This window comes from Rhipicephalus sanguineus, chromosome 10 (genome assembly GCF_013339695.2).
Source record: "Rhipicephalus sanguineus isolate Rsan-2018 chromosome 10, BIME_Rsan_1.4, whole genome shotgun sequence".
NCBI classification, from domain to species: Eukaryota; Metazoa; Arthropoda; class Arachnida; order Ixodida; family Ixodidae; genus Rhipicephalus; species Rhipicephalus sanguineus.
The window spans coordinates 70,613,086-70,633,028 of record NC_051185.1 but is presented as its reverse complement, the minus strand read 5'-3'; the positions used below and the strand labels follow the sequence as shown (position 1 = coordinate 70,633,028).

General features: G+C 46.7%; 2 protein-coding genes across 3 annotated transcripts in view; one reads left to right on the top strand and one right to left on the bottom strand.

Annotated features, from left to right (window-relative positions):
• The window catches only part of LOC119372104 (voltage-dependent calcium channel subunit alpha-2/delta-3), a 205,891-nt gene that overhangs the window by 166,637 nt on the left and 19,311 nt on the right, over nucleotides 1–19,943 (top strand). The window contains exons 23-28 of one of the 2 annotated variants that reach the window (XM_037642566.2): nucleotides 7,880–7,959; nucleotides 9,333–9,378; nucleotides 9,500–9,651; nucleotides 11,339–11,444; nucleotides 17,768–17,800; nucleotides 18,757–18,870. In XM_037642566.2, coding sequence (XP_037498494.1) covers nucleotides 7,880–7,959; nucleotides 9,333–9,378; nucleotides 9,500–9,651; nucleotides 11,339–11,444; nucleotides 17,768–17,800; nucleotides 18,757–18,870 — 531 coding nt within the window. The remainder of the gene's footprint in view (nucleotides 1–7,879; nucleotides 7,960–9,332; nucleotides 9,379–9,499; nucleotides 9,652–11,338; nucleotides 11,445–17,767; nucleotides 17,801–18,756; nucleotides 18,871–19,943) is intronic. The other variant, XM_037642567.2, reaches the window with a different exon arrangement.
• The window catches only part of LOC119372102 (mannose-1-phosphate guanyltransferase beta), an 82,583-nt gene continuing 81,006 nt past the window's right edge, over nucleotides 18,367–19,943 (bottom strand). The window contains exon 9 of the mRNA XM_049419989.1: nucleotides 18,367–18,379. The gene's annotated coding sequence lies outside the window, so the exon portion shown is untranslated. The remainder of the gene's footprint in view (nucleotides 18,380–19,943) is intronic.

The following is a 19,943-nucleotide window of genomic DNA, read 5'->3' as shown; positions in this document are numbered from 1 at the left end:
GCGCAGGCGCAGCACATTCGCAGCGAAAACTTCTTGCGCAATCCTCCTAGCGTAAGCGTTCAGTTATATTAGAGAGTTTGAGAATTGGGGACCCAGAACTTGAGAATTGGGGACCCAGAACGCTCGGACCCCGAGCTGCGTTGGGCAGCCTGCTCATGCGTTCGGATGATCAGCAGAGTTAGAGAATTGGGCCAGCCTGCCGTCGCGTGTGCATCGTCGTCTGCTCCATTTGCTTGAGCGCAAGAGAGGGCACCACCGCCTCAGCGCTCGCCGTGTGGCGGGAGAGAGCGAACGGCGCGCGTTGACTATGGAAACGCTCTCTCTGCGATGCACGCTTATCTACCAGCTCTCAAGGAACGAGAACGCGCCCTCGCCCGAGAGCGAGAGAGAACGCCGACGCTGGCAGCGTCTGCTAGCGAGTTTCTTGACTGAAAAAGCCGACTGCTCGCGCTGCAGAACCATTCATCGGCCACCCCTTATATATAGGCACTGGATCTTGACCTGCAATGTAGTGCCGGTGGGAAATTTCTTTTGTGCGTAGTTGAACAATAAAGATTCGCAGCGTGCACATTAACTAAAAGTGTACTGCGGGTATCTGTGTCTAATCTTTCTTCTGTCTGTCATTCCCCATTAGCAGTCATTTTGCTATGGGAAACACTGGCGCACACTGCATGCTTCGCCTCTCCACAGATTTCACGTTAGTGGAGCTGAAACACCCTTCCCTACATGCTTCGCCCCTCCGCAGTTTTGTTTGCATCGTCTGTAGAATGCAGTCGTATGCTTCAGTTCAGTTCACATTGGGCAAGCATGGGCGCGTGGCCTAGTGGTCAACGCACTCGCTTTAGGACGGGGGGGGGGGGGCACTCAAGTTCAAACTCGAGCACTCGGAAGAAAATTTATTAGATGCAAAGCAGCTCTTTGACTCACGTGTGTAACGCCGTACGTTATGTGCGTCCGTACGAATGCGCCGCAACGCGTTCCCCTCGTCGTAGGTGTTGGAGCGTTGCCATGTAGGTCACGCCACAGCTTTGCGTTGACGTCACGCTCCCCTCGCACGCTTCCCTCGCAGGTGCGCGCTGACGTCACTCTCTCTCTCACCCGCAGCATGCTCGCCGTAGCGCCGGCAGCTGCCGGCTGCTCCGCCCGCTCGCAACACCTCTGAACGTGTCACTTCTCTCTCGTTTCACCCGTGGTAGTCAAGGCTAAACGCGCGCCTGCTCCGGTCCAGCGCCCGTGTCTCGACTCTGAAGAAACAACGACTACGAAGTCTTGCCAAACGCTTTAATGAAACCTACACGAAACCCAGCCCGCCTCCCGTGTCTTTGCGTTTCAAACAAACGTTTACTCGAGTAAACGCTACACCGAGTTTCGCTTCAAACCGTTCTTCCAGCACCCGCGTCGACGCCCGTTTCAACCGGGTCAACGCCGTGCGCACCGCTGATGCTTCGCATCCCATCAGGGTTCCCTTCGGGGAGATGGTCCAAGTTTTTTTAGTTTCATTTATTATTTCTGTAGCTGTGAGTGACGAGGGCTTTAAAGACGATAGTCTTTCTTCGGATACTTAAACGCAGAAATTTTGGTCTGTCTTTCTGTCTTTCTGTTTGTCGGCACGTCCCTCGATTCAGCCACTCGGCCAAAGTTCAACCACTTGCCCAAGGGCCAGCCATCTTGAACGGCTGACTAGGTTCATACTTGTGTACATTGTCGATCAAAAAGCAAACATTACGCATATCTGAGGCGCAACATCACTAGGTAAGTATTAGGTGGTGTGTTCCTTTAATAGAAAATGCATACATACGTAATTCTAAAGACCCTAGTTTCTTAAGCTGCGCTGAAAATGCGACTGCGCTGAAACTTGCCTTCCTCCGTGCCCGCTGCACGAGCTCATTGTTGTGTACGAATGCCATGGGGCGCCGCTCTGGCATTCCTGTTTTCCCCAAGCGACGTGTAAATAAAAGAGTGTTTGGAGAGTACTCGTTGAGTGCGGACGTTTCTTCTGCTTCAGCGCTTCGCGCCAAACCGCGTGTTCTTGCTGGCTGGCGTCCCCGCCGGTCGCGTTGGTTACCGCCGTTCTTCGCCTGCTGCTGCGCCGGGACTACCAGCCCGCAACACAGCACTCATGTTTCCCGACGTATTGCCAGATGGCGTCCATATCTCACGCAGCGCCTCTTTTTGGGTGAGGGAGGTCTTTTGGAACACCAGATTCAAACGTCAGCGAATATAAGCTTTGCTTCGAAAAAAAGTAACAGTTTCGCCGCAAGGGCGAAGCAGTGAACGCGTTAGCAACAAATCAGAATGTCACACGAAGAATGGCAAGCAGCTCAATACTTGCAGCGCACCGTTCAAGCGCAAAGGACGCAGGAAAAGAACGCACACAGGACGAGCGCGTACTAAGAACGGTCACAGCTCGACATTTGCAGCGCGCTGCTCAAACACGGATGAACAACGCTCGAAAAGAACGCGCAGTTACACACAGAACGAGCGCCAACAAACAACTGTCACAGTTGTTACTTCGTCGTGTTTGAGCAGTGCCCTACAACCCAACGCTCTTAGATATTTCTTTCTTTCTTGAGAAATGCGGCGCGAGTTACCCCTCTGCGTCTCCTGCCGTGCGGTGGCGTTCGACGCATGGTTTACCAGGTTTACCCGGCGTTCCACATCGCGAGTGGGTACAGCAAATGGCCACTTATTAGTACGCGTCTCAAGGGCAGTTTTCACACTCAAGCAAAATCTAGGAGCGTTGCTAACAGCGCGCCCTTCGGGAAATCTCGTTGGTGATACTGCGCACGCTGAAGCACCTCCAAGGTCTGTACCGCCAGCGGTAAATGGTGCATATAATAGCTCGCCGTTAGTATTCCGAAGAACGGATGGCGCGTGGGCTAGTTGTCTGACGTGTTGTGCTGCGAAGCGAGGGGTCGCATGTTCGAATCCCGGTGGCGCTTCTGGGAAATTTTGTTCTCCTGATTTATTTTTGTTTCTGGCTTTTATTTATATATGCATACATATACATATCCGGGACATGACGGCGACGGGAATGGCGACGGCACAAACCCGCTGAGAGTGTCCATAGAATAGCTATCGCAATAAAGTAGCGTTCATTGGTCTCGGCTTACTGACTTCTAGGGAAAAAAAGCCATACAAAAGCAAGTGAGGGAATGATTGTGCATTTATATGATTGTAACCAAAGCAGAATGAGTGAGTAGTGAGCTAATTTGGGACGGTAAATTAGCGAATGTTAATTATACGATGATAATAGTCACATCAGTGACAGAACCCGCTTCGTGTCGGGGTTCGTGTCGGGGTTCGTGTCGGGGTTCGTGTCGGGCTATCGCAATAAAGTAGCGTTCATTGGTCTCGGCTTACTGACTTCTAGGGAAAAAAAGCCATACAAAAGCAAGTGAGGGAATGATTGTGCATTTATATGATTGTAACCAAAGCAGAATGAGTGAGTAGTGAGCTAATTTGGGACGGTAAATTAGCGAATGTTAATTATACGATGATAATAGTCACATCAGTGACAGAACCCGCTTCGTGTCGGGGTTGCGCTTAAACCGTCTGTGACCACTCTCCTGCCGGAAGAGTACAGCGGCCGAATATGGTGAATCGGGCCCATTCTGTGACGACGAAATTCGCAATGTGACTGCGACACACTTGCTGTGGACTTACCCATGTGTGCAGTTAAGCCGTCTTCGCCACCTTCGTGCAACAGGTCTCAGGCCTGGCCGATCACCCGACTTTGATGGTAGTATCAGTGGACGATATCTTCGTTCGCTGCTAGACTTTCTGCACGAATCAAGTTCGTTCTTGTATATATTGCGCCTTATTTTACTATGCATAAGTGCAAGCTGCGAAATTTTTAAAACAATTACTGATAGTAAATATGTGAAGGTTGGACGTCGATATAAAGTGCGCGGTAAAATATCCACACCGAACGCTATCGCCTTCGAGTCGTCTTAGGCATGGATAAGGGACATTGTGAGTTTTAAGGCGAAAGCCTTAGCTCTTAACATTTCAAGGTCGCGTTGTAAGGTGCGGAAAACATCAGTGAGTACGCGAGCTGTGCGTCCACTTCGTCTTCGCGGCGCCCGCGCAAGGGAAAAAAAAATTGGACCATCTCCCCGAAGGGAACGCTGATGGGATGCGAAGCAGCAGCGTTGCGCACGGGTGACGTCACGGGTTGAACGGCGCTAACGCGGGTGCTGTGGTGAGCGCTGGAAGATTCGTTTGAAGCGAAACTCGGTGTAGCGTTTACTGGTGTAAACGTTTGTTTGAAACGCGGACACGGGAGGCGAGCGGGCGTTTCAGCCGGCAGCTGCGGCGCTCCGGCGGGTGAGGGAAAGAGTGACGTACGCACGCACCTGCGAGGGAAGCGTGCGAGTGGTGCGTGACGTCAACGCCCAACTGCGGCATGACCTACTTGGCGCCGCTCCAACACCTGCGCCGAGGGAAGCGTGTTGCCTCGCGTTTGTGCGCACGGACGGACAGCGTTACACAGGCTAGTCAAAGAGCTGCTACGCATCTAAAATGTGTGCAGTTCCACTCAACGTGAAAGCTGTGGGAAGTGCGGAGCAGTCATTCGCCCGCTCGGCGTCCATGGCGGGAGAGGAAATCGTCATTTGTCATGAAGTGGCGCCATCTCCCTCTCCTCTTTTCACTCCTCCTCACCATCACATCTACTCCTTACACTCACTTCCCTTTGCTATACTGTACTATGCACGGCTATGCTATACCATACACGGCTATGCGATGCCCTACCATCTCCCATCCTCCTTTCCCTCCTGCTCACCCTCCCCTCACTCCTCTGCACCCTCACATCCCTCTCCCACTCTTTGCTGTATTATACTACAGATGACTATGGTATGCTTTACCCTTTCCCCTCCTCATTTCTCTCCTCACGCTCACTTTCCTTTCCTGCATTCTTACTATACCTTAATATACATGGCTATGCTATACATGGTTTAGCCTGCGCGACGCCAAGCGATACGACATGACAGGAGATGACATGACACTACAGCCCGGTCCTTTAAAGCGCTCCGCACTTAAAAACGCAAGAAGCACGTGCCCAGGCCGTAGACGAGGGCGGGGAATAACGAGAAGGTACGCCACGGCGCAAGAGTAGGCTAGAATAGCTCAAAATGCCGCTCGTCGTAACCGCCGTTGGGAGGAAGCGGCTATGGATGAGGCTGCGGCTGTGAGCCGACGAGACCAACTCGCGGCCCGAATGCGACGCAGGCGTTCAGGGAATGCAGAATTGGTGGAGCTTGAGGGGGCGCTGCCGCAACAGCAGATCGGCAGAAAGTTCAACAGAAAGTTAAACGGAAGATCAATAGAAGGTCCAAATTTGCCTTCACGATCTTAGAAAGTTCTGATCATCCCCCGTAACTTTTTCTGAGCACAGCAGTGTTCCTTCATGCACGTAAGCTCAAGGCACAGCCTACAGCCCTCCCATAATACAGTATATAGTATGAATCGTCCCATATTTTTTCCAGAATTACAAAAAAAGAAGGTTGAAATAGTATACCAGCGTGCCCAAACTTACGTCGTTTAGAGAGACACTAACGTTAAACAAGCTGATAAATTAGTCTTTGAAAAATCTGTTGACGTTAATTTCAGCATCGTAAGTTAATCGTAGTCTGCCTCGGGGGTACAGTGGTTACGGTGCTCAGCTGCTGACCCGCAGGTCGCGGGCTCGATTCCGGTCACAGTGGTCGCATTTCGATGGGGGCCAAATGCTTGAGGCCCTTCTACTGTGCTATGTCAGTTCACGTTAAAGAGACCCTGAAGGTCGATATTTCCGGAGCCCCCTGCCACGGTGTGCCTCATAATCATATAGTTGTTTTGGCACGTAACACTCCTGATATTATTATCATTATAAGTTAACACTGGAAGACAAAAATGAAAATCGGAGTTTCATATCTTCAAATTTCGCGCCGAAATCTATGCATCCGAATGACAGCGTGACGTCGCAGATTTTCAAGGTGTTCTTTTTTTAGGGGCGAAGCTCCTCTTAGTCTAACCTTGTCACGCGTCAGGCGTCAGGCGTAACCGGCAGTATCTCCCGAACAGTATCTCCCATCACCGATCCTTTGCAAACTGCCCACTACTTCGTCTTTGCGAACATCCCACTATGATCCATCACCGATCCATTACTTCACTGACCATAAAGCCGTTATAATGAAGGGGGAACGGAAGCCACGTCTAGCTACCACTTACGATTAATAAAATTTCTTGTATAATTATATACAGTGTTTGTCACGTCTTTGATGATGTACTGGGCTATCGCTTTGATTACTGCTGGGCGAAACCACTGAAGATTTCACGGTGTAACCATGATTGCTTCAGGAGCTTCGCCCAAGCTCTTCATCATTCACCCGTGGATATGCTGTGAATTTTTTTGATAATCGCCCCATTGGCTCAACAAAATTTCCTGAAACTTGGTGCGTTAAGCCTCTGGCCCCCACAGGGGACACTGTTCTCGATATTTTGCCAATTACGAACTATGTAGGCTCTATTGGCCTCGAGATCGAACAGAGTCGGCACCTAGCGGCGAGCGGAAGAAACCCCGTAGTGTGGATGGCTCCTTGCGTCGTGTGTCAGCCACAACGTATTCGCAGGTGTGCGGACGCCATGCACGTCCTCGCAGGGCAGCTTATTCCGTTGTGATTAGCACAGTCTCAAATGCCTGTACGTATGCCTACGCAATATACGCGAGCATTTCGCCTTCCCATCTTGCATGCGCTCTAATAAAGTGTGTGGATGCGCATGTCAGTATGGCGCTAGGTAAAATGATCGTACCGTCCATTCACCAAACTCATTTCAACGTGGTTGCCACTTTGTCGTTCAAGCATAGTACACACTCCGTCATAATACATGACGTCACGACGAATTGGTGCAGTAACTTGAAGGTGGCGTCGCCACCTGCATTCTCTTTTTAGGCGTTTTCTCGCTTACTGAGCGACTTCTCGCCGCAATAGTGAAGATTTTGGTATCGCTATAGCGTAATTTACTGATAATAGAAAAATCGGTGGTGTGTGTGTGTGTGTGTCCCTTTAAAGTGGTTTTGCAGAAGACGGAGAGTATGGTGGCATATTCTGCAAGCCCTTTGTGGGAGCCTCGTTCAGACTAATGCTACTGTAACCTGCTGCACCGTGCTTGAGAAGCGTTCAGTCGATGAAAAATTGGCCTAAACCAGCTGGTAACAAGTGTGCCGATAGCCACCTATCTAAAACTCGGCGAGCACTGCAATGGTTGTCATAAGGATAGAGAGAATAAACGTCTTTATTTTAGAAGAGAGCTCAGGAGAGGCGTCGTTAGTCTAGCATGCCTCGAACTCGGGCGGCGTCCTGGGCCCTCCCGACAAGCCTGAGCCTCCGCTGATCGCCGAGGTTGGAGCTCGCCAAGGCTCTCTCCCAAAAGGTCGTTGGTGTGGTTAGGGTTGGGTGGTTTTAATTGGGAACTTCTGCACTCTCCTACTATATGCCGAGAACACTCAAATTAATGAGTAAGGGAAGAGGAGTAGCCGGAGCCATGTATAGGCACCAACCTCTCCTTAAACACATTTAATAAAAAAAAACGGGTTCTCCACGGAAGCGGCATTGCAGAGAGAACTGTGTAGGGGATATGAGGGAATTTCTTGTTGGATGTGGGAATATGTTGACCTACAGCACGAGGAATGGTCTCTCGAGCTCCCTGGGTAGTGACTTGTGTGCGGGAGGGTATGTTTTGCGGTTACCTTTTAATGAGTGTTGCCCTTAAAATGTATGCTGGATGTGGGGGCCAGTTCATCTTTAGACGATGTATATTTTTACGAGAATTCTTCAAAATCTCTGCATCAGAAAATAAAAGCCTGGGTCTGGTTTTTCTTTTCTGTTCGTTTCAGGTTCGGAATAGCTGTGCCACAGCCATACGGCTCCACCGAGATCCTGGGCGAGGTGCAGGTTCAATCAAGGGAAGAGGACTGTGAGTTCCCGTGTTGTTAACATAAGCGTGACACATAAGCGTTAGCATAAGCGTTAACATAGGCTCACATGAGTGCAGAGAGCAGCACACGCAACGCAGCGCAAGCGCTAACTACCGGAAATGCTGAGCAATGTCGCATATAAGCCCGCTGTATTATATCGCACGGGGTCCATGGACTTGTACTTCAAGGAAAGCTTTGGGGAAATCAAAAGTACGTCTTTTTAAAAGCGAATCTGCATTTGCCTCTTTCCGCGTAGGTATGCACGTTACTTTTCTTTTTTCTTTTTTTGTAAACGAAGCGTTCTTTGCCTCTTCCCGCCCCTTTGCGTGTGCTTGCTGCTGGCTTTTACTATCTTGTCACTCGTACAACTCATCTCACTAGGTACGCGGCACTGTGTATTGTCACAACATACGACTTGGGCTTAGTTATCACATGGAGCCATGTGTGCAACAGAGTATGTTCCCCAATAAGCAACTTGCTTCGTTATACATGTCATATCGATAAGTACTGGATCGTTCGTTATGTCAGTACCGAATAGAGAACACCGAGAGAAAATCGTTGGCCCTAGCTACACTAGCGGAGCATCTGCACGAGCTATACGAAAGTCGTGCGAAGGCGCGCCGACAACTACTTCGTCCAAGTATGTCATTTAAAGCTTGCGTAGGCTAAGCATACCGTAGAATTACATGTGGCTTCGGAAAGCGTGTCCGTTATTGCTAACACTGTTACAATGAAATTAACAAGGCGGCCAAAGGAAACAGTGGTGTAGATTCCTACGCTCCACGAACTTAAGCTTCGGTAAGTCAAATGATTGTTGGTTTAGCCGGTACCACTAAACGTCACCACTCGCTGGACAAAATACTTCGCCTAAAAAGCTGCAGTAAGGAGCCAAACGTCTCACTTGTAAAAGTTCCATGCTTCCACAACAAGGCAGTGTGATCCGTTGTCGCGAACAAATCTACTCTATTTGTCTAACTGTAGTAATGTTAGGAATACCGCCGTTGACAAGATTAATTCTCTTTAACTTGTGTTTCTCTTCGTGAAATATAATGTGGAACTATCCAGCAGCGTATCTAAAAATACCTCAAATTTTCTTCAGAATTCCTTATGATGTCTGTTGGCGTCATGCTCCACCGAGAATCGAGTAGACAATGAGGTTCTACTCATTATTTTAGCTCACTGTCCATATTCGGTTCGAGAGGGCTAGTGAGAATAACAGTTCACGAACATCCTTCCAGAATATAAGAAAAAATTGCGCTGCTTTGTTTATCACGATTTTTGTTCGTTTTTTTTTCTTTCCCTTGGTCAAGCTACTTTCGTATTTCCCGTTCATACGAGTACAACGGTAACATTTCGCTTTCTCTCTTTGCAGGGAGGAAGTACTTCGAAGGCGAAAACTGGAGGGTTCATCCCGACTGGTATCTTTGTTTTCCTTTTGACTCTCCTTCGGAATTCACGATTCCTACAACACAATTTCAAAAGTGTCGTCGATGCGACCTCTCCCTCCTGCCTTAATCGCAACGATGTCTCCGCTCGCAGGGAGTACTGTGTCGACATCCACAGTACGTACGACACGCCCGAGACGATAATCAAAGATTTTCTCGAACGCGTCATGAAAGAACCCTCCGAAACATCGGAACGCTACAAGTGGAAGCCGGACTCTAAGAGGCAGTTCTACAACACCATGGTCTGTAAGTATGCGCCTGCTGTGAAGTACGTTAAAATAGCTGATTGGGCGAATTGGTGGTTCATGATACTTGAGGTCCTTGTCTTCCGAAGTCCCTGTTTAAGTTACGCGCTCGCATTTCAAGTATACTGAAGTACGTATCGAAATAGTAAGTTGTGAGGCCAGTTGGGTCAGCATCTTACGAAGGAGTGCGCAGAAGCGGTTCAGAAGAAATTACACAGGACAAAAATGGCGTCTTTGCTGTTCTCTTTACTTTCCTCTGAACCGCTTCTGTGCTCCCCTTCGCAAGCACGTATCGTATACGTTCGCGAATGCGAACGCTGAAAGCGCCGGAGCACCGCTTACCAGTGCATACTAAAGCGGGATTAGTTCGAGACTATTTTCACTTCTGCAGACAAGGAAAACGATACTCTTATCACTTTTTATACGCCAGAAATCCAGGTAGAACCCCAGGTGGCCAAACTAATCAAAAGTAAAATGGATTCCTCTGCTACAGCGTTCCTCGTAATGATATTGTGGTTTTAGCACGTAGAACCTCAGAATTCAATTCAACTTCTTATCGGTTGATGCATATGAGCCCCGCTTGTTAACATCAACGAAGACACCTTAGTTCAATTTACTGGCTGAGAAAACTTATCATTCGTTAATATTCTGCCCAGAATGCAGCATCGATGCATTGAATACGATGTGGCGTCATAAATTTTAAATGTATTTCCGCACATCTAAATTTCCTTTCTTTTTCTTTTTAGAAAGTTTAGTTTTTTTTTATGTAATGCTAAGAGTCTGATAATCATCGAGTGAACGACGAAAAAATTTATAATGCAGGAAATATTGGTGTGATAATCAAAAGCTAGCTTTGCTGGCTCTCCTGTTCGTACTAATCTTGTTTTGAGCGTGCCGGTGTTTTACTAATGACAGTATAGTGGGGTACTCGCAGTCGCTGAAGTTTTATCAAATTACTTGCGTCATGCTTACCTCTAGAGAGCCCTCGATTACACGAAAGCACGGTATGAAATATTACTTCTAAACTTCCTCGTGTAACAGCATAAAATACCCTCTTATCGTGTGACGACACTTTTCAATCTAGAAAAGCAAAAAAAGAAAATATTAATACACATACAATTACCAAGACTCCGTTTTCGTGTCGGGACCTCAACAGACTAAAATTTTTAGGTCTAGGTTTTACTTATTAGTAAAAATTAAGCTAAATGCAAGGCATTGAAACACTCCTTGTGCCTTGCTTCCAACAGTGCCGCCGTCTGAACAACAACATAGGAAAATGATTGCTTCCACCCCGCAGCCCCGCCCCGCCCCTCCCCTTCCCTTCCCCTTTTTTTCGAGTTGGTCATGTATGACGTTTCTGTAAACGACGTTTCGAATAGTATATTCGCTGTATACCGTGCTCTTGCAGTTTTCATTGTTAGTTTTGCGTCTAGCTTTTGTATAAGACATTCAAATGCAAGTTACGACAAACATTCAAGACATCAGTGCACGTAGAGTTTATGTGTATTTGTTGAACAAGCTTCTCTTTAAACGCAGAGTAAAATATCGGACGAATACTTTGATGTAAACTGATCTACTGTCGCAATTTTTTGTCTCCTTAAATAGTCCGCTTGTCGTTGCTCGTTTGATTGCATCTTCGAGCATCAGCCATGCTCCAGTGGTCATAACTCTTACGCGATTCTTCGCAGGTGACAAGGAGCTTGTGCAGAGCCTGGTGTTCGATGCCAAGGTGACCAGTCCGGAGAAGATCATGGCCCGTCAACCTTCCAAACAGCTCTATTCCCATGTTTCAAAGTAAGCGACGCCACTTTATGCCGCCTTTACCGCGTGATAGTTACGTCTAAGCTGGCTTCAGGAAGATACTCCTCAAGGTTACATCCTCAAGCTTACACCCTCAAGGTTACATCCTCAAGGTTACATCCTCAAGGTTACACACTATAAGGGGTCATCATAGTGGCTACAGCGCGACGGAACACACTTAAGGTAAAGCAACAGACGCCACAAGGACGCAAAAGCGCCGTGTTGCGCCGGCTTCTTTACGTTTCATCTGTGTCTGTCTCGCAATAGCCACTATGAAGCTATAACAACTCTCCCAATGTTCCTTCTTACTGGTACTACGTGAGGCTAATAGACGTATTTAACGGACCTCGAAAGTTAGAAGTTCGCAGGCGTAGATAGAATAGGCTCGCGCAGCATAGTGTTAATTGTTGATCATAGGAAGAGGTCCTCGGCCTGGGGTGGACATAATATAGGATAACGATTATGAACAGACGTTAATTCGCATCGAGGAACCTGGAAACCATCGGTTCAGCTACTGCCATATCTGCATAAGTGGACTTAAACATGACACTGTGCTACTGCAGCGAGATGCTGCGGGTTCGAATCCAAAGCTGCGGGGGTCACGTGTTGGTATAATGATCGAATGCAATAAAAATCTTCCTCGACGCCAACAAACTCGAAGTTGTCCAGCGGTCGGAAACCGCGACGTAGCTTCGAGACTTAATGTGGGCTCCAAGAGTTATTTTTTACCGAATCCGAACGACAAAATTTTTTTATAAATTTTAATGTGTTAGTGATCTTACACGAGATGGAGGTTGCCGTGCCGCAGAAGAGATTCAAACGCGTTAATTGTCACCTAAAAGAAAAACAAAACAGAAATAAAAATAAATAAAAATAAAAATAAATAAAAATAAACAAGCTATCACGAACTAAATTGTGACTTATGCGAGTACGATTTGACTGTTGACTATACCAGTCGAGCTCTTATCGAACAGCATAGTAATTCTGGGAGACGAGGCCGAATCGCACTTCGATCAACAAAGCTAAAGGTTAAACACAATATTTGTTGTTGTTTTGTTTTTTGGTATCGCAGACTTGTTTACATTATTAGCGGCTTCATTTGTATGCAATGTATAGAGGCCCTGTTTTCATCGCGTCAGTTCGTAAAAGCGGCCGTGAGGCTTAGCTTCCTTAAGCCAGCTTGGATGCAGGGAGCTTGAAGGCGGCTGTTTATTATAACAGTTACAAAACATCGTTTCCAGAGCTGAAATCTTTCGTCATGAAAATAAAGAGCACAAATTTATGTTTATCGGCGTCGGTTTTAGGTACAGTGATCTACATTGAGGCACTCAGTGATTCATTCGTAACTGCTTTCTTTGCACCAGCGTTCTCGAAACGCAACCCCACCGCTGTGTTCTAGTAGTTATGGTGCTCTACTGCTGACCGAAAAGTCACGGGATCGAATGCCGGCCGTTGTGACCGCATTTCGGTGGAGGCGAAATGCTTGAGACCCGTGTGCTTAGATTCAAGTGCACGTTAAAGAACACCAGATGGTCAAAATTTCTGGAGCCCTCCACTAAGGCGTCCCTCATAATCATATCGTGGTTTTGGAACGTAAAACCCCAACAATGATTATTATTATTCGAAACGCACGCCTTCAGGTTCTTTGCATATTGCATTAAACGAAACGGTGGCAAAAATGTTAAACGATTGGTTATAAGTCACAGAGGAGAGCGAAATTTGGCGGTAAACATGATGGATTAGTAAAAAAAAAACGATAATTGAAAACGGTATATGCTCTCCTTGTAACAATAAAGCAGCTGTAGAGTTACACAGGCTCTACTCTTAAAAGCCATGTAATACATTTGCCACCAGTTACCGAAATAAAAGAAATATCATTTTCATAATGCTACGTTTGTGGAAAACTGTTCTGTATGAACTGCGCTTGTTGCAGAAACGTTGCAACGAGCGCATGTTACAGCGAAGTTTTCAGAGACATAAACGTAATGTGTAGATATATATAAATAGTGTTTTATTCTTTTAATAAGTCAGGGAATTGCCTTGGACGCACTGAGACACGACCCAATAGTGTGTTCTTGCATGTTTGTATTTGTGTGATTGTATGTTTCGAATTTTTGTGCGATTTTATGTTGCGAAGTGATGGTGCGTTTTTTTTTGCGCGTGTTTTATAACAAGCTTGGCAGCTACAACACGCGTTTGCCTGAAGGGTGCAAGAATGGTATAACTATTAACGTGCATTATGGTGTAAATATTAACGAATAGTGGGTGAAACCTGGATTTGGTATACATTTTTAATTCATGAAAAGCATCATTAAAAATAGTCAAAATACAAAGAAGCCTACAAGTAACAACGAAAGGGAAATAAACAACGAAGTTTATTAGACTATATACGCGCTCTGTGTCTTTGCTTGCTAGCGCTGTTTTTTTCATAATTAGCTCGTATACTTGTGTGCCTACCTTAGTTGAGCGAATCATAACAGAATATACTAACAGTGTTGCTGTAATGTACTGTCCCCTCATTGGCTAGTTGGTTGTCGTTGTCTTTGACATTAAAGATACTTAAGCTTCAACGGTGTGGATTCTTGAAAATGCATAGTGTCACGTTAAAATTGACCTATGTATTTTTTTAAAACAATATTAACAATACGTATTGCAAAGCCTGTGATCATTTTCTCGCTGTGCGTGTGTTTTTTGTGTTTGTGTGCGTGTGTAATAGTGTCACTTTGAGTTGTCGGGTAGTCTTGAATTACATTAACAATTAGGATTTTCAGCGTTGAATATAAACCACTATCTCATGGCTAAAAATCACTTTGAAATGCTAAGAATTAATGCAAATTAAAAATATACATGGGCGACGGAATGGGGAATTGCTGTTTGCGTAGTTGTTCTGGCTTCTATTGAACATTTGAAAAAGTCCAAGGGTCCGTATTTCGAGACGATCACTTTTGGAGACGTCGCCGAAGTTTAGCTTTCAGTGATTGGCTGTTTGAGGAAAGGCGGGCATATAGTCGCCCCAGTCATTGGACACGCGAGAACCTACGTCATGCAAAGCGGCGCTGTTTCTGAAAGTGATGATATCAGAATACGCGGCCCCTGTACGCACGCTTAACACGGTAAACTGAAACATGATGCCGGAGAGCCTAACTTTTAAAATAAAAATATACGTGTTCACATTTGACTTTTTCTATTGTAACCTCTTTAATATGCACGACGTACGACGAAAGTGTTCTCTCGGTAATGTGCACTATGCAGTCCTTATTATCGCGTTTTGAAGACGTTGCGCCATTTTGTGTCAGCATTGTTTAGTGTGATCTGCCCGGACTTGTAAGCGCTGTTAGCAGCAAAAGCTGTGCTATGTAAATGATGCTTATTAAGGGTCTCATATTTTTTTTTCAAAAGCTAGAACGAGAATTACAAAACACTTAGGTTCGTGTCCGACATGCTTCGCATTCTCATCATAGGTTTCTGGAAAGGTTTAGTATTAAAACTCTTACCAGTCATACAGGGGCTTAGCCAGGATTTTATTTGTACTGACGGCTTTTCTGAAATAAAGCAATTTGAGATAGCGCAAACAGGTCTGTCTCGTCATTAGAAGTAGCTTTCCAGGCCTGGAAAAGCTAAAAGGAGGACGGACGGTGGTTGGCGCAACATTGATTTCAGTGACGTCACAGATCCCGAGTCAGACTGCCTAAATTTCCGAACGCTGAGCCATCTAGCGCCATGTCACGTACTGTTACCGATTAGTGCATCCTATAGAAAACTTCTACCGTAGGTTTCTCGAAGTAGAGCTTGTAAATCGCGTTTACGTGAATGCGACACTGAAGCATCGTGTGCGGTTTTTATCGTACCGTAATCAGACCCCCTTCTTCCCAGTGAAACAATTTTTCAGGAACTTCATCGCTGTTTACATTGTTCGTAACTTCACTCCCCATGAAAATTAAGTCGTGCCTATACGTTACCAAGGCGCTCACGGGTAAAAAAACCCTACACGGATAGATAAGAACTAGTCTGTCATACCTGATATCCGTTATCGGTTGGCGTGTCGATCCGAAGTCTACAAAAAAAAAAAGGGGGTGACTTATCCGGAAGAAATTGAAAATTTCGTCGCCTATTTTTGTCGCATATGTCTCTACAAATAAAGAGCAGTTGCATGCGGCATGTGACCCAAGTTTTCCGCCGCACTTGTTATTAAGAATCATTCAAGCTACTATTAAATAAATCAAGAAAGCCTTTACATCGAATCGACTGCTGCTGAGGATGGGCCCATTAACCAGCTTCTTTCATAGAAGCGAAAACATGCGTTTACATGACGCCCTCGCCTGTACATATTCAGTGCGTTTGTGTCGCAATCACGTAAACGCGGCCTGGCCTCCGCGCTTTCTGTCCTGGCGTTTGCTTCGCTTTGCTTCTCCCCTTCCCATTTTACCTCCAATTACCAAACTAATAAGCTGCCGGTGGGGTAAGTACGCAATGCTTACAGGAGTAACAGGTAAGGGAACTCCGTTCGCTCTACTAACCCTCTTGACTTTTCTCCCATTGCGCTGAGTGTCTCGCAGTGATTCACGGGTCGTGTCTCAGTTGATATCTAGAACGGGTGTCCACTCTTTGCAATAATAGAGGAGCTAAACAAACTCTGCACACGTGGTGCTGATAACGGGTGTGCGAATGGTGATTAGAACGCAATCGCGTAGTGACTAGCGCTGCAGTAACTGCCACTCGAATACTTACGGAATCCGAGAGTCAGTCAGGGAGATTACTCTGTGTTTACACTGAAGGGTTCGTCCTCGCCGGGTGTGACCCTCACCCTCTTCCCCGCTCTGCACTGGGGTAGAGGGTGAGTGTGACAAAGTTCAGTGTTTAAGGATGGTGAGGCTGGATTACGATAATGATGAAGATACGTATTCGCATTGCCATGGAAACGGGGCCATGCACCTAGCCTCACGAGAACTACAGCACAGAAACAATGAACAAGGAAAGAAGAGATGGCGTAATACATTCGCCTAGCTTTCCCAGCTCAGTGTGATCTTAAGTACCCCTAACTTGTCACTAGTGGCTCAAAGTCACAACATCACAACAGGGTCACTATACCGTCCATAGTAACCCTACGTCACTAGTCACTGGTGTCTCACAGCCGGTCACCTGACAATGTTAGAGAACAGCGCCCTCGGACAGTGGTTGCCACGACAACGCTGGCTAGAAAGCAGTCTGACGCCTCGTCGCTCAGATGCACAATAGCGGCCGTTTTCACGGTACACACTCCGCCCTTTTCAGACATCTGGCAGTGTTCGCAGTCAATGCAGATCACCCGAATGTAAGCGTGAGTAGACGGATCGAATGAGACTCCATGCTACGGTTGAACGCGAACCGAATGTAAGATCATGGAGCATTAAATGCGCTCCGCCCTGCAGTGAAGTTAGCACGAACGCGAAATATCGATTTATCTTGATGAAAATTCAATACGATTGCTGTTTCGGTGCGAATCGATCGCACTTGCAATGCCGATGCAAATGCAAGTGGAATTACGAATGCGGGACCGAAGCGACTCCAATATAAATCAAATCAAAAAACAGATTTTCAAGGTGTGTTTAGCGGTCAACTAACTGCAATTGCTAAGCGCTGGCGTAAGCTCCATTTTGAGTGAGCAGTTTAGAATAGCGTTACGCAACGCTTTGCTTTGGAGTTTGCCGCCACTTCGCATGCGTCATACGCTGACCTTCTGGGTACACACGTTATATTTCGAAAATAGCGTACGCACTCAAGCAAGGCTAACGCGAGGAAGTCTATTCTGAAACCTTCTAATAATATTGTGTACATTTGTGGTCGCGAGATGAAAGCGTGCTATAAAGAAAAGGGCTTAAAACTCTTAAACAATAAACTTTCGCATTGTTAACCTAATTGGGCTGTAACTCTGGAATGAATGAAGCTCATTGATTGATTGATTGATTGATTGATTGATTGATTGATTGATTGATTGATTGATTGATTGATTGATTGATTGATTGATTGATTGATTGATTGATTGATTGATTGATTCTACTATACACGAATGTAGCATCTTTAACGATAGCCTTTTTGGGGCTACTTATAACCGCGCCAGATTCCAACAGCCGTTACGAAAAAGTGCGTGAAGTTACTCAGCGCTTCGCTATCTGAAAGTGCCTACCTTTCGCACACCCATAATCGCCCACAGCAATGAAAGGAAAAAAAGAAACTTCGTCTTCGCACGATTTCGCCAAGGGTCCAAGGCAAAACCCACTTTCACCCTGAACCCTGATGTTTCTAACCTCTCGTTATGTGTTTGGTGTGTGTGTCATTAGCCCCCTTCATAGGCTACTGGCCTTGTTGCCCAGGTAAAGTGACCCCTTTCTACCGTGTTCTTCCTGTCTTGAGCATGTCTCAGAGCGTCGTATGCGGCAGTCTTCAAATACGTAACTTCAAGTGTCTCAGTACGAGTTAGTCTGAACCAAGCGAAGTTTCACACTAGCTTTTATGTGGGTACGCATAGCTTTAGAGCTTTCTTACCTAGGATATATACAAACGCGGAAGAGGTGGTAGCTTCCCGTATTGCTTGACAAACTACTGATCCTGTGAATTTCAAGCCTGAGGTCGCTAACGCTGAACCATTACCTTCAACTGAGAGGTGTGTGCTGAAATCCAGTCTAAAAGAACAATTAGCCACCAAGAGAGAATCACGTCTTCTTCAGCTTGAAATGTCATGCATGAACGAAGATCCAGGAAGCGGTCATTGACTGTTGTGAATCTCCTGTCGTTTAAATGTCATTCATCACCTGGGTAGAAAACTTATGGCTAAATAACAAGCGAAATTAGCTTTGATAAGCGAGTGTCCCGGTGTGGTTTCTTGAGTCACGCGAATGGGAAATCAGGTACGTACTTCATGATTAACTTGTCGGATGTGTAAAAAAGTGTAGTTTTTGCGTATAAAAGCCAGCATGGTGTGGTTTCCTTCTCGGAGAAGGAGAGAGAGAGAGAGAGGCAAGGAAATATAGGGAGAATAACCGAACGCACTTCCGGTTTGTTTCCTTGCATCGGAGGAAAGGGATAGGTGGGTCAAGCGAGAGATAGGCTGAAAATGTCTAGGGGGAATACTCTGAAGGAATCAATCCCTTAGCGCACCTTGCGATCGTGCCAGCTTATGCACTCAGAGTATGTTTACGTAACGTTTGAATGAATAGCGCATGCCACGTGTCACGATAACAAGGCCTTGATTGAATGTGTGAGACATATGCTATAAACGCGCGCTGGAGGCTTGTGTGAAAGCATGCTGCTTTTTTCGGGTCGCGCGCAGAGACACGACATTCAAGAGCAACGGCATCGTGATGACTTTTGTTGCTACGAGGAGCGGTTTGCTGCGGTTCACGGATCATCGTAGCGAAGAGGAGAAGAACAGCAACTCAGAAAGGTACGTTGTCGTGGGGAGTGGACGAGTCTGTGGAAAGTATAAGGCCACCCTGTTCTCTAACAATCCACCACCCGACACGCGTATTAGGGGTATTTTTTTTGTCCTGCAAAGGCAATCGTCATCTGGCTTGCTTGCATTTTCTTTCATTGCGATAGCAATTATATGGACACTCCCGGCGGTTTTTTGCCGTCGCCGTCGTCGTCATGTTCTGTATAAAGTGTTCATCGATAACATCGCCCCGCACATTGTATGTTCTACGCGCGAGCAAAAGCTCGCGAACGCTGGGAACGAACGCGGCTGGAGCAGAAATGCAACGAGCCGACCATCTCCTTCCCACGATGGGCGCATGCGATAGCATCGTCCCGCGTGTGAGGCCTGCAGTCGATGGCTCCTCAAGCAGAGAGAAGACGCCTCGGCAGTCTTTCGTCGGGCGAAGGAGCTTGGTGGGGCACCGGGGAGGGGGGCTGCGTCGCTGGAGCAGCAACTGGGAACTTTACTCGTAAGGGTGCGCTGTCTTGATAGACTTGAGTAAAAGGCGCTTAAACTTGCTGTGTTATCGCCGCCTATTTCACATTGAGACAACAGACAGCACGAAAACCGCTTCGTTCGCCGGAGTGGCCGCATTCGCTTAAACCGGTGTTTTCTTGAACTACGCGAGGTCGGATCCAAAAGAGCTGCTAGCCTTACATCGTATAACATTCCAATTTGTTGCTATCGAATTAATTGCTTCGCCCTTGCGGTGAAACTGATTTTTTTTCCAGAACTGTGTGCTCGCCACGTTTTTATCGAGAAAGTCGTTGAGAAACGGCGTGTGCGCTCTCACGCTGAAAGCGCACATGCCGTTTCGTGACCTAGAAGTACCGAGTGCGTGGCGATAAAACTCAAGGAAATGCACGTGAGACGAATGACGATTATTGTTCTGGGACAAATGGGTGCCCCAAATACACGTCATCAGCACGTCAGAGGTCACGTGTTGGGCCGATACTGCGAGGAAAAGAGGCTTCACGGAGAGTTCGCCTGTCAAGGCTAGCGTGACACAGAAACACAGGCTGGCTTCGTGACGTGATGCTCTC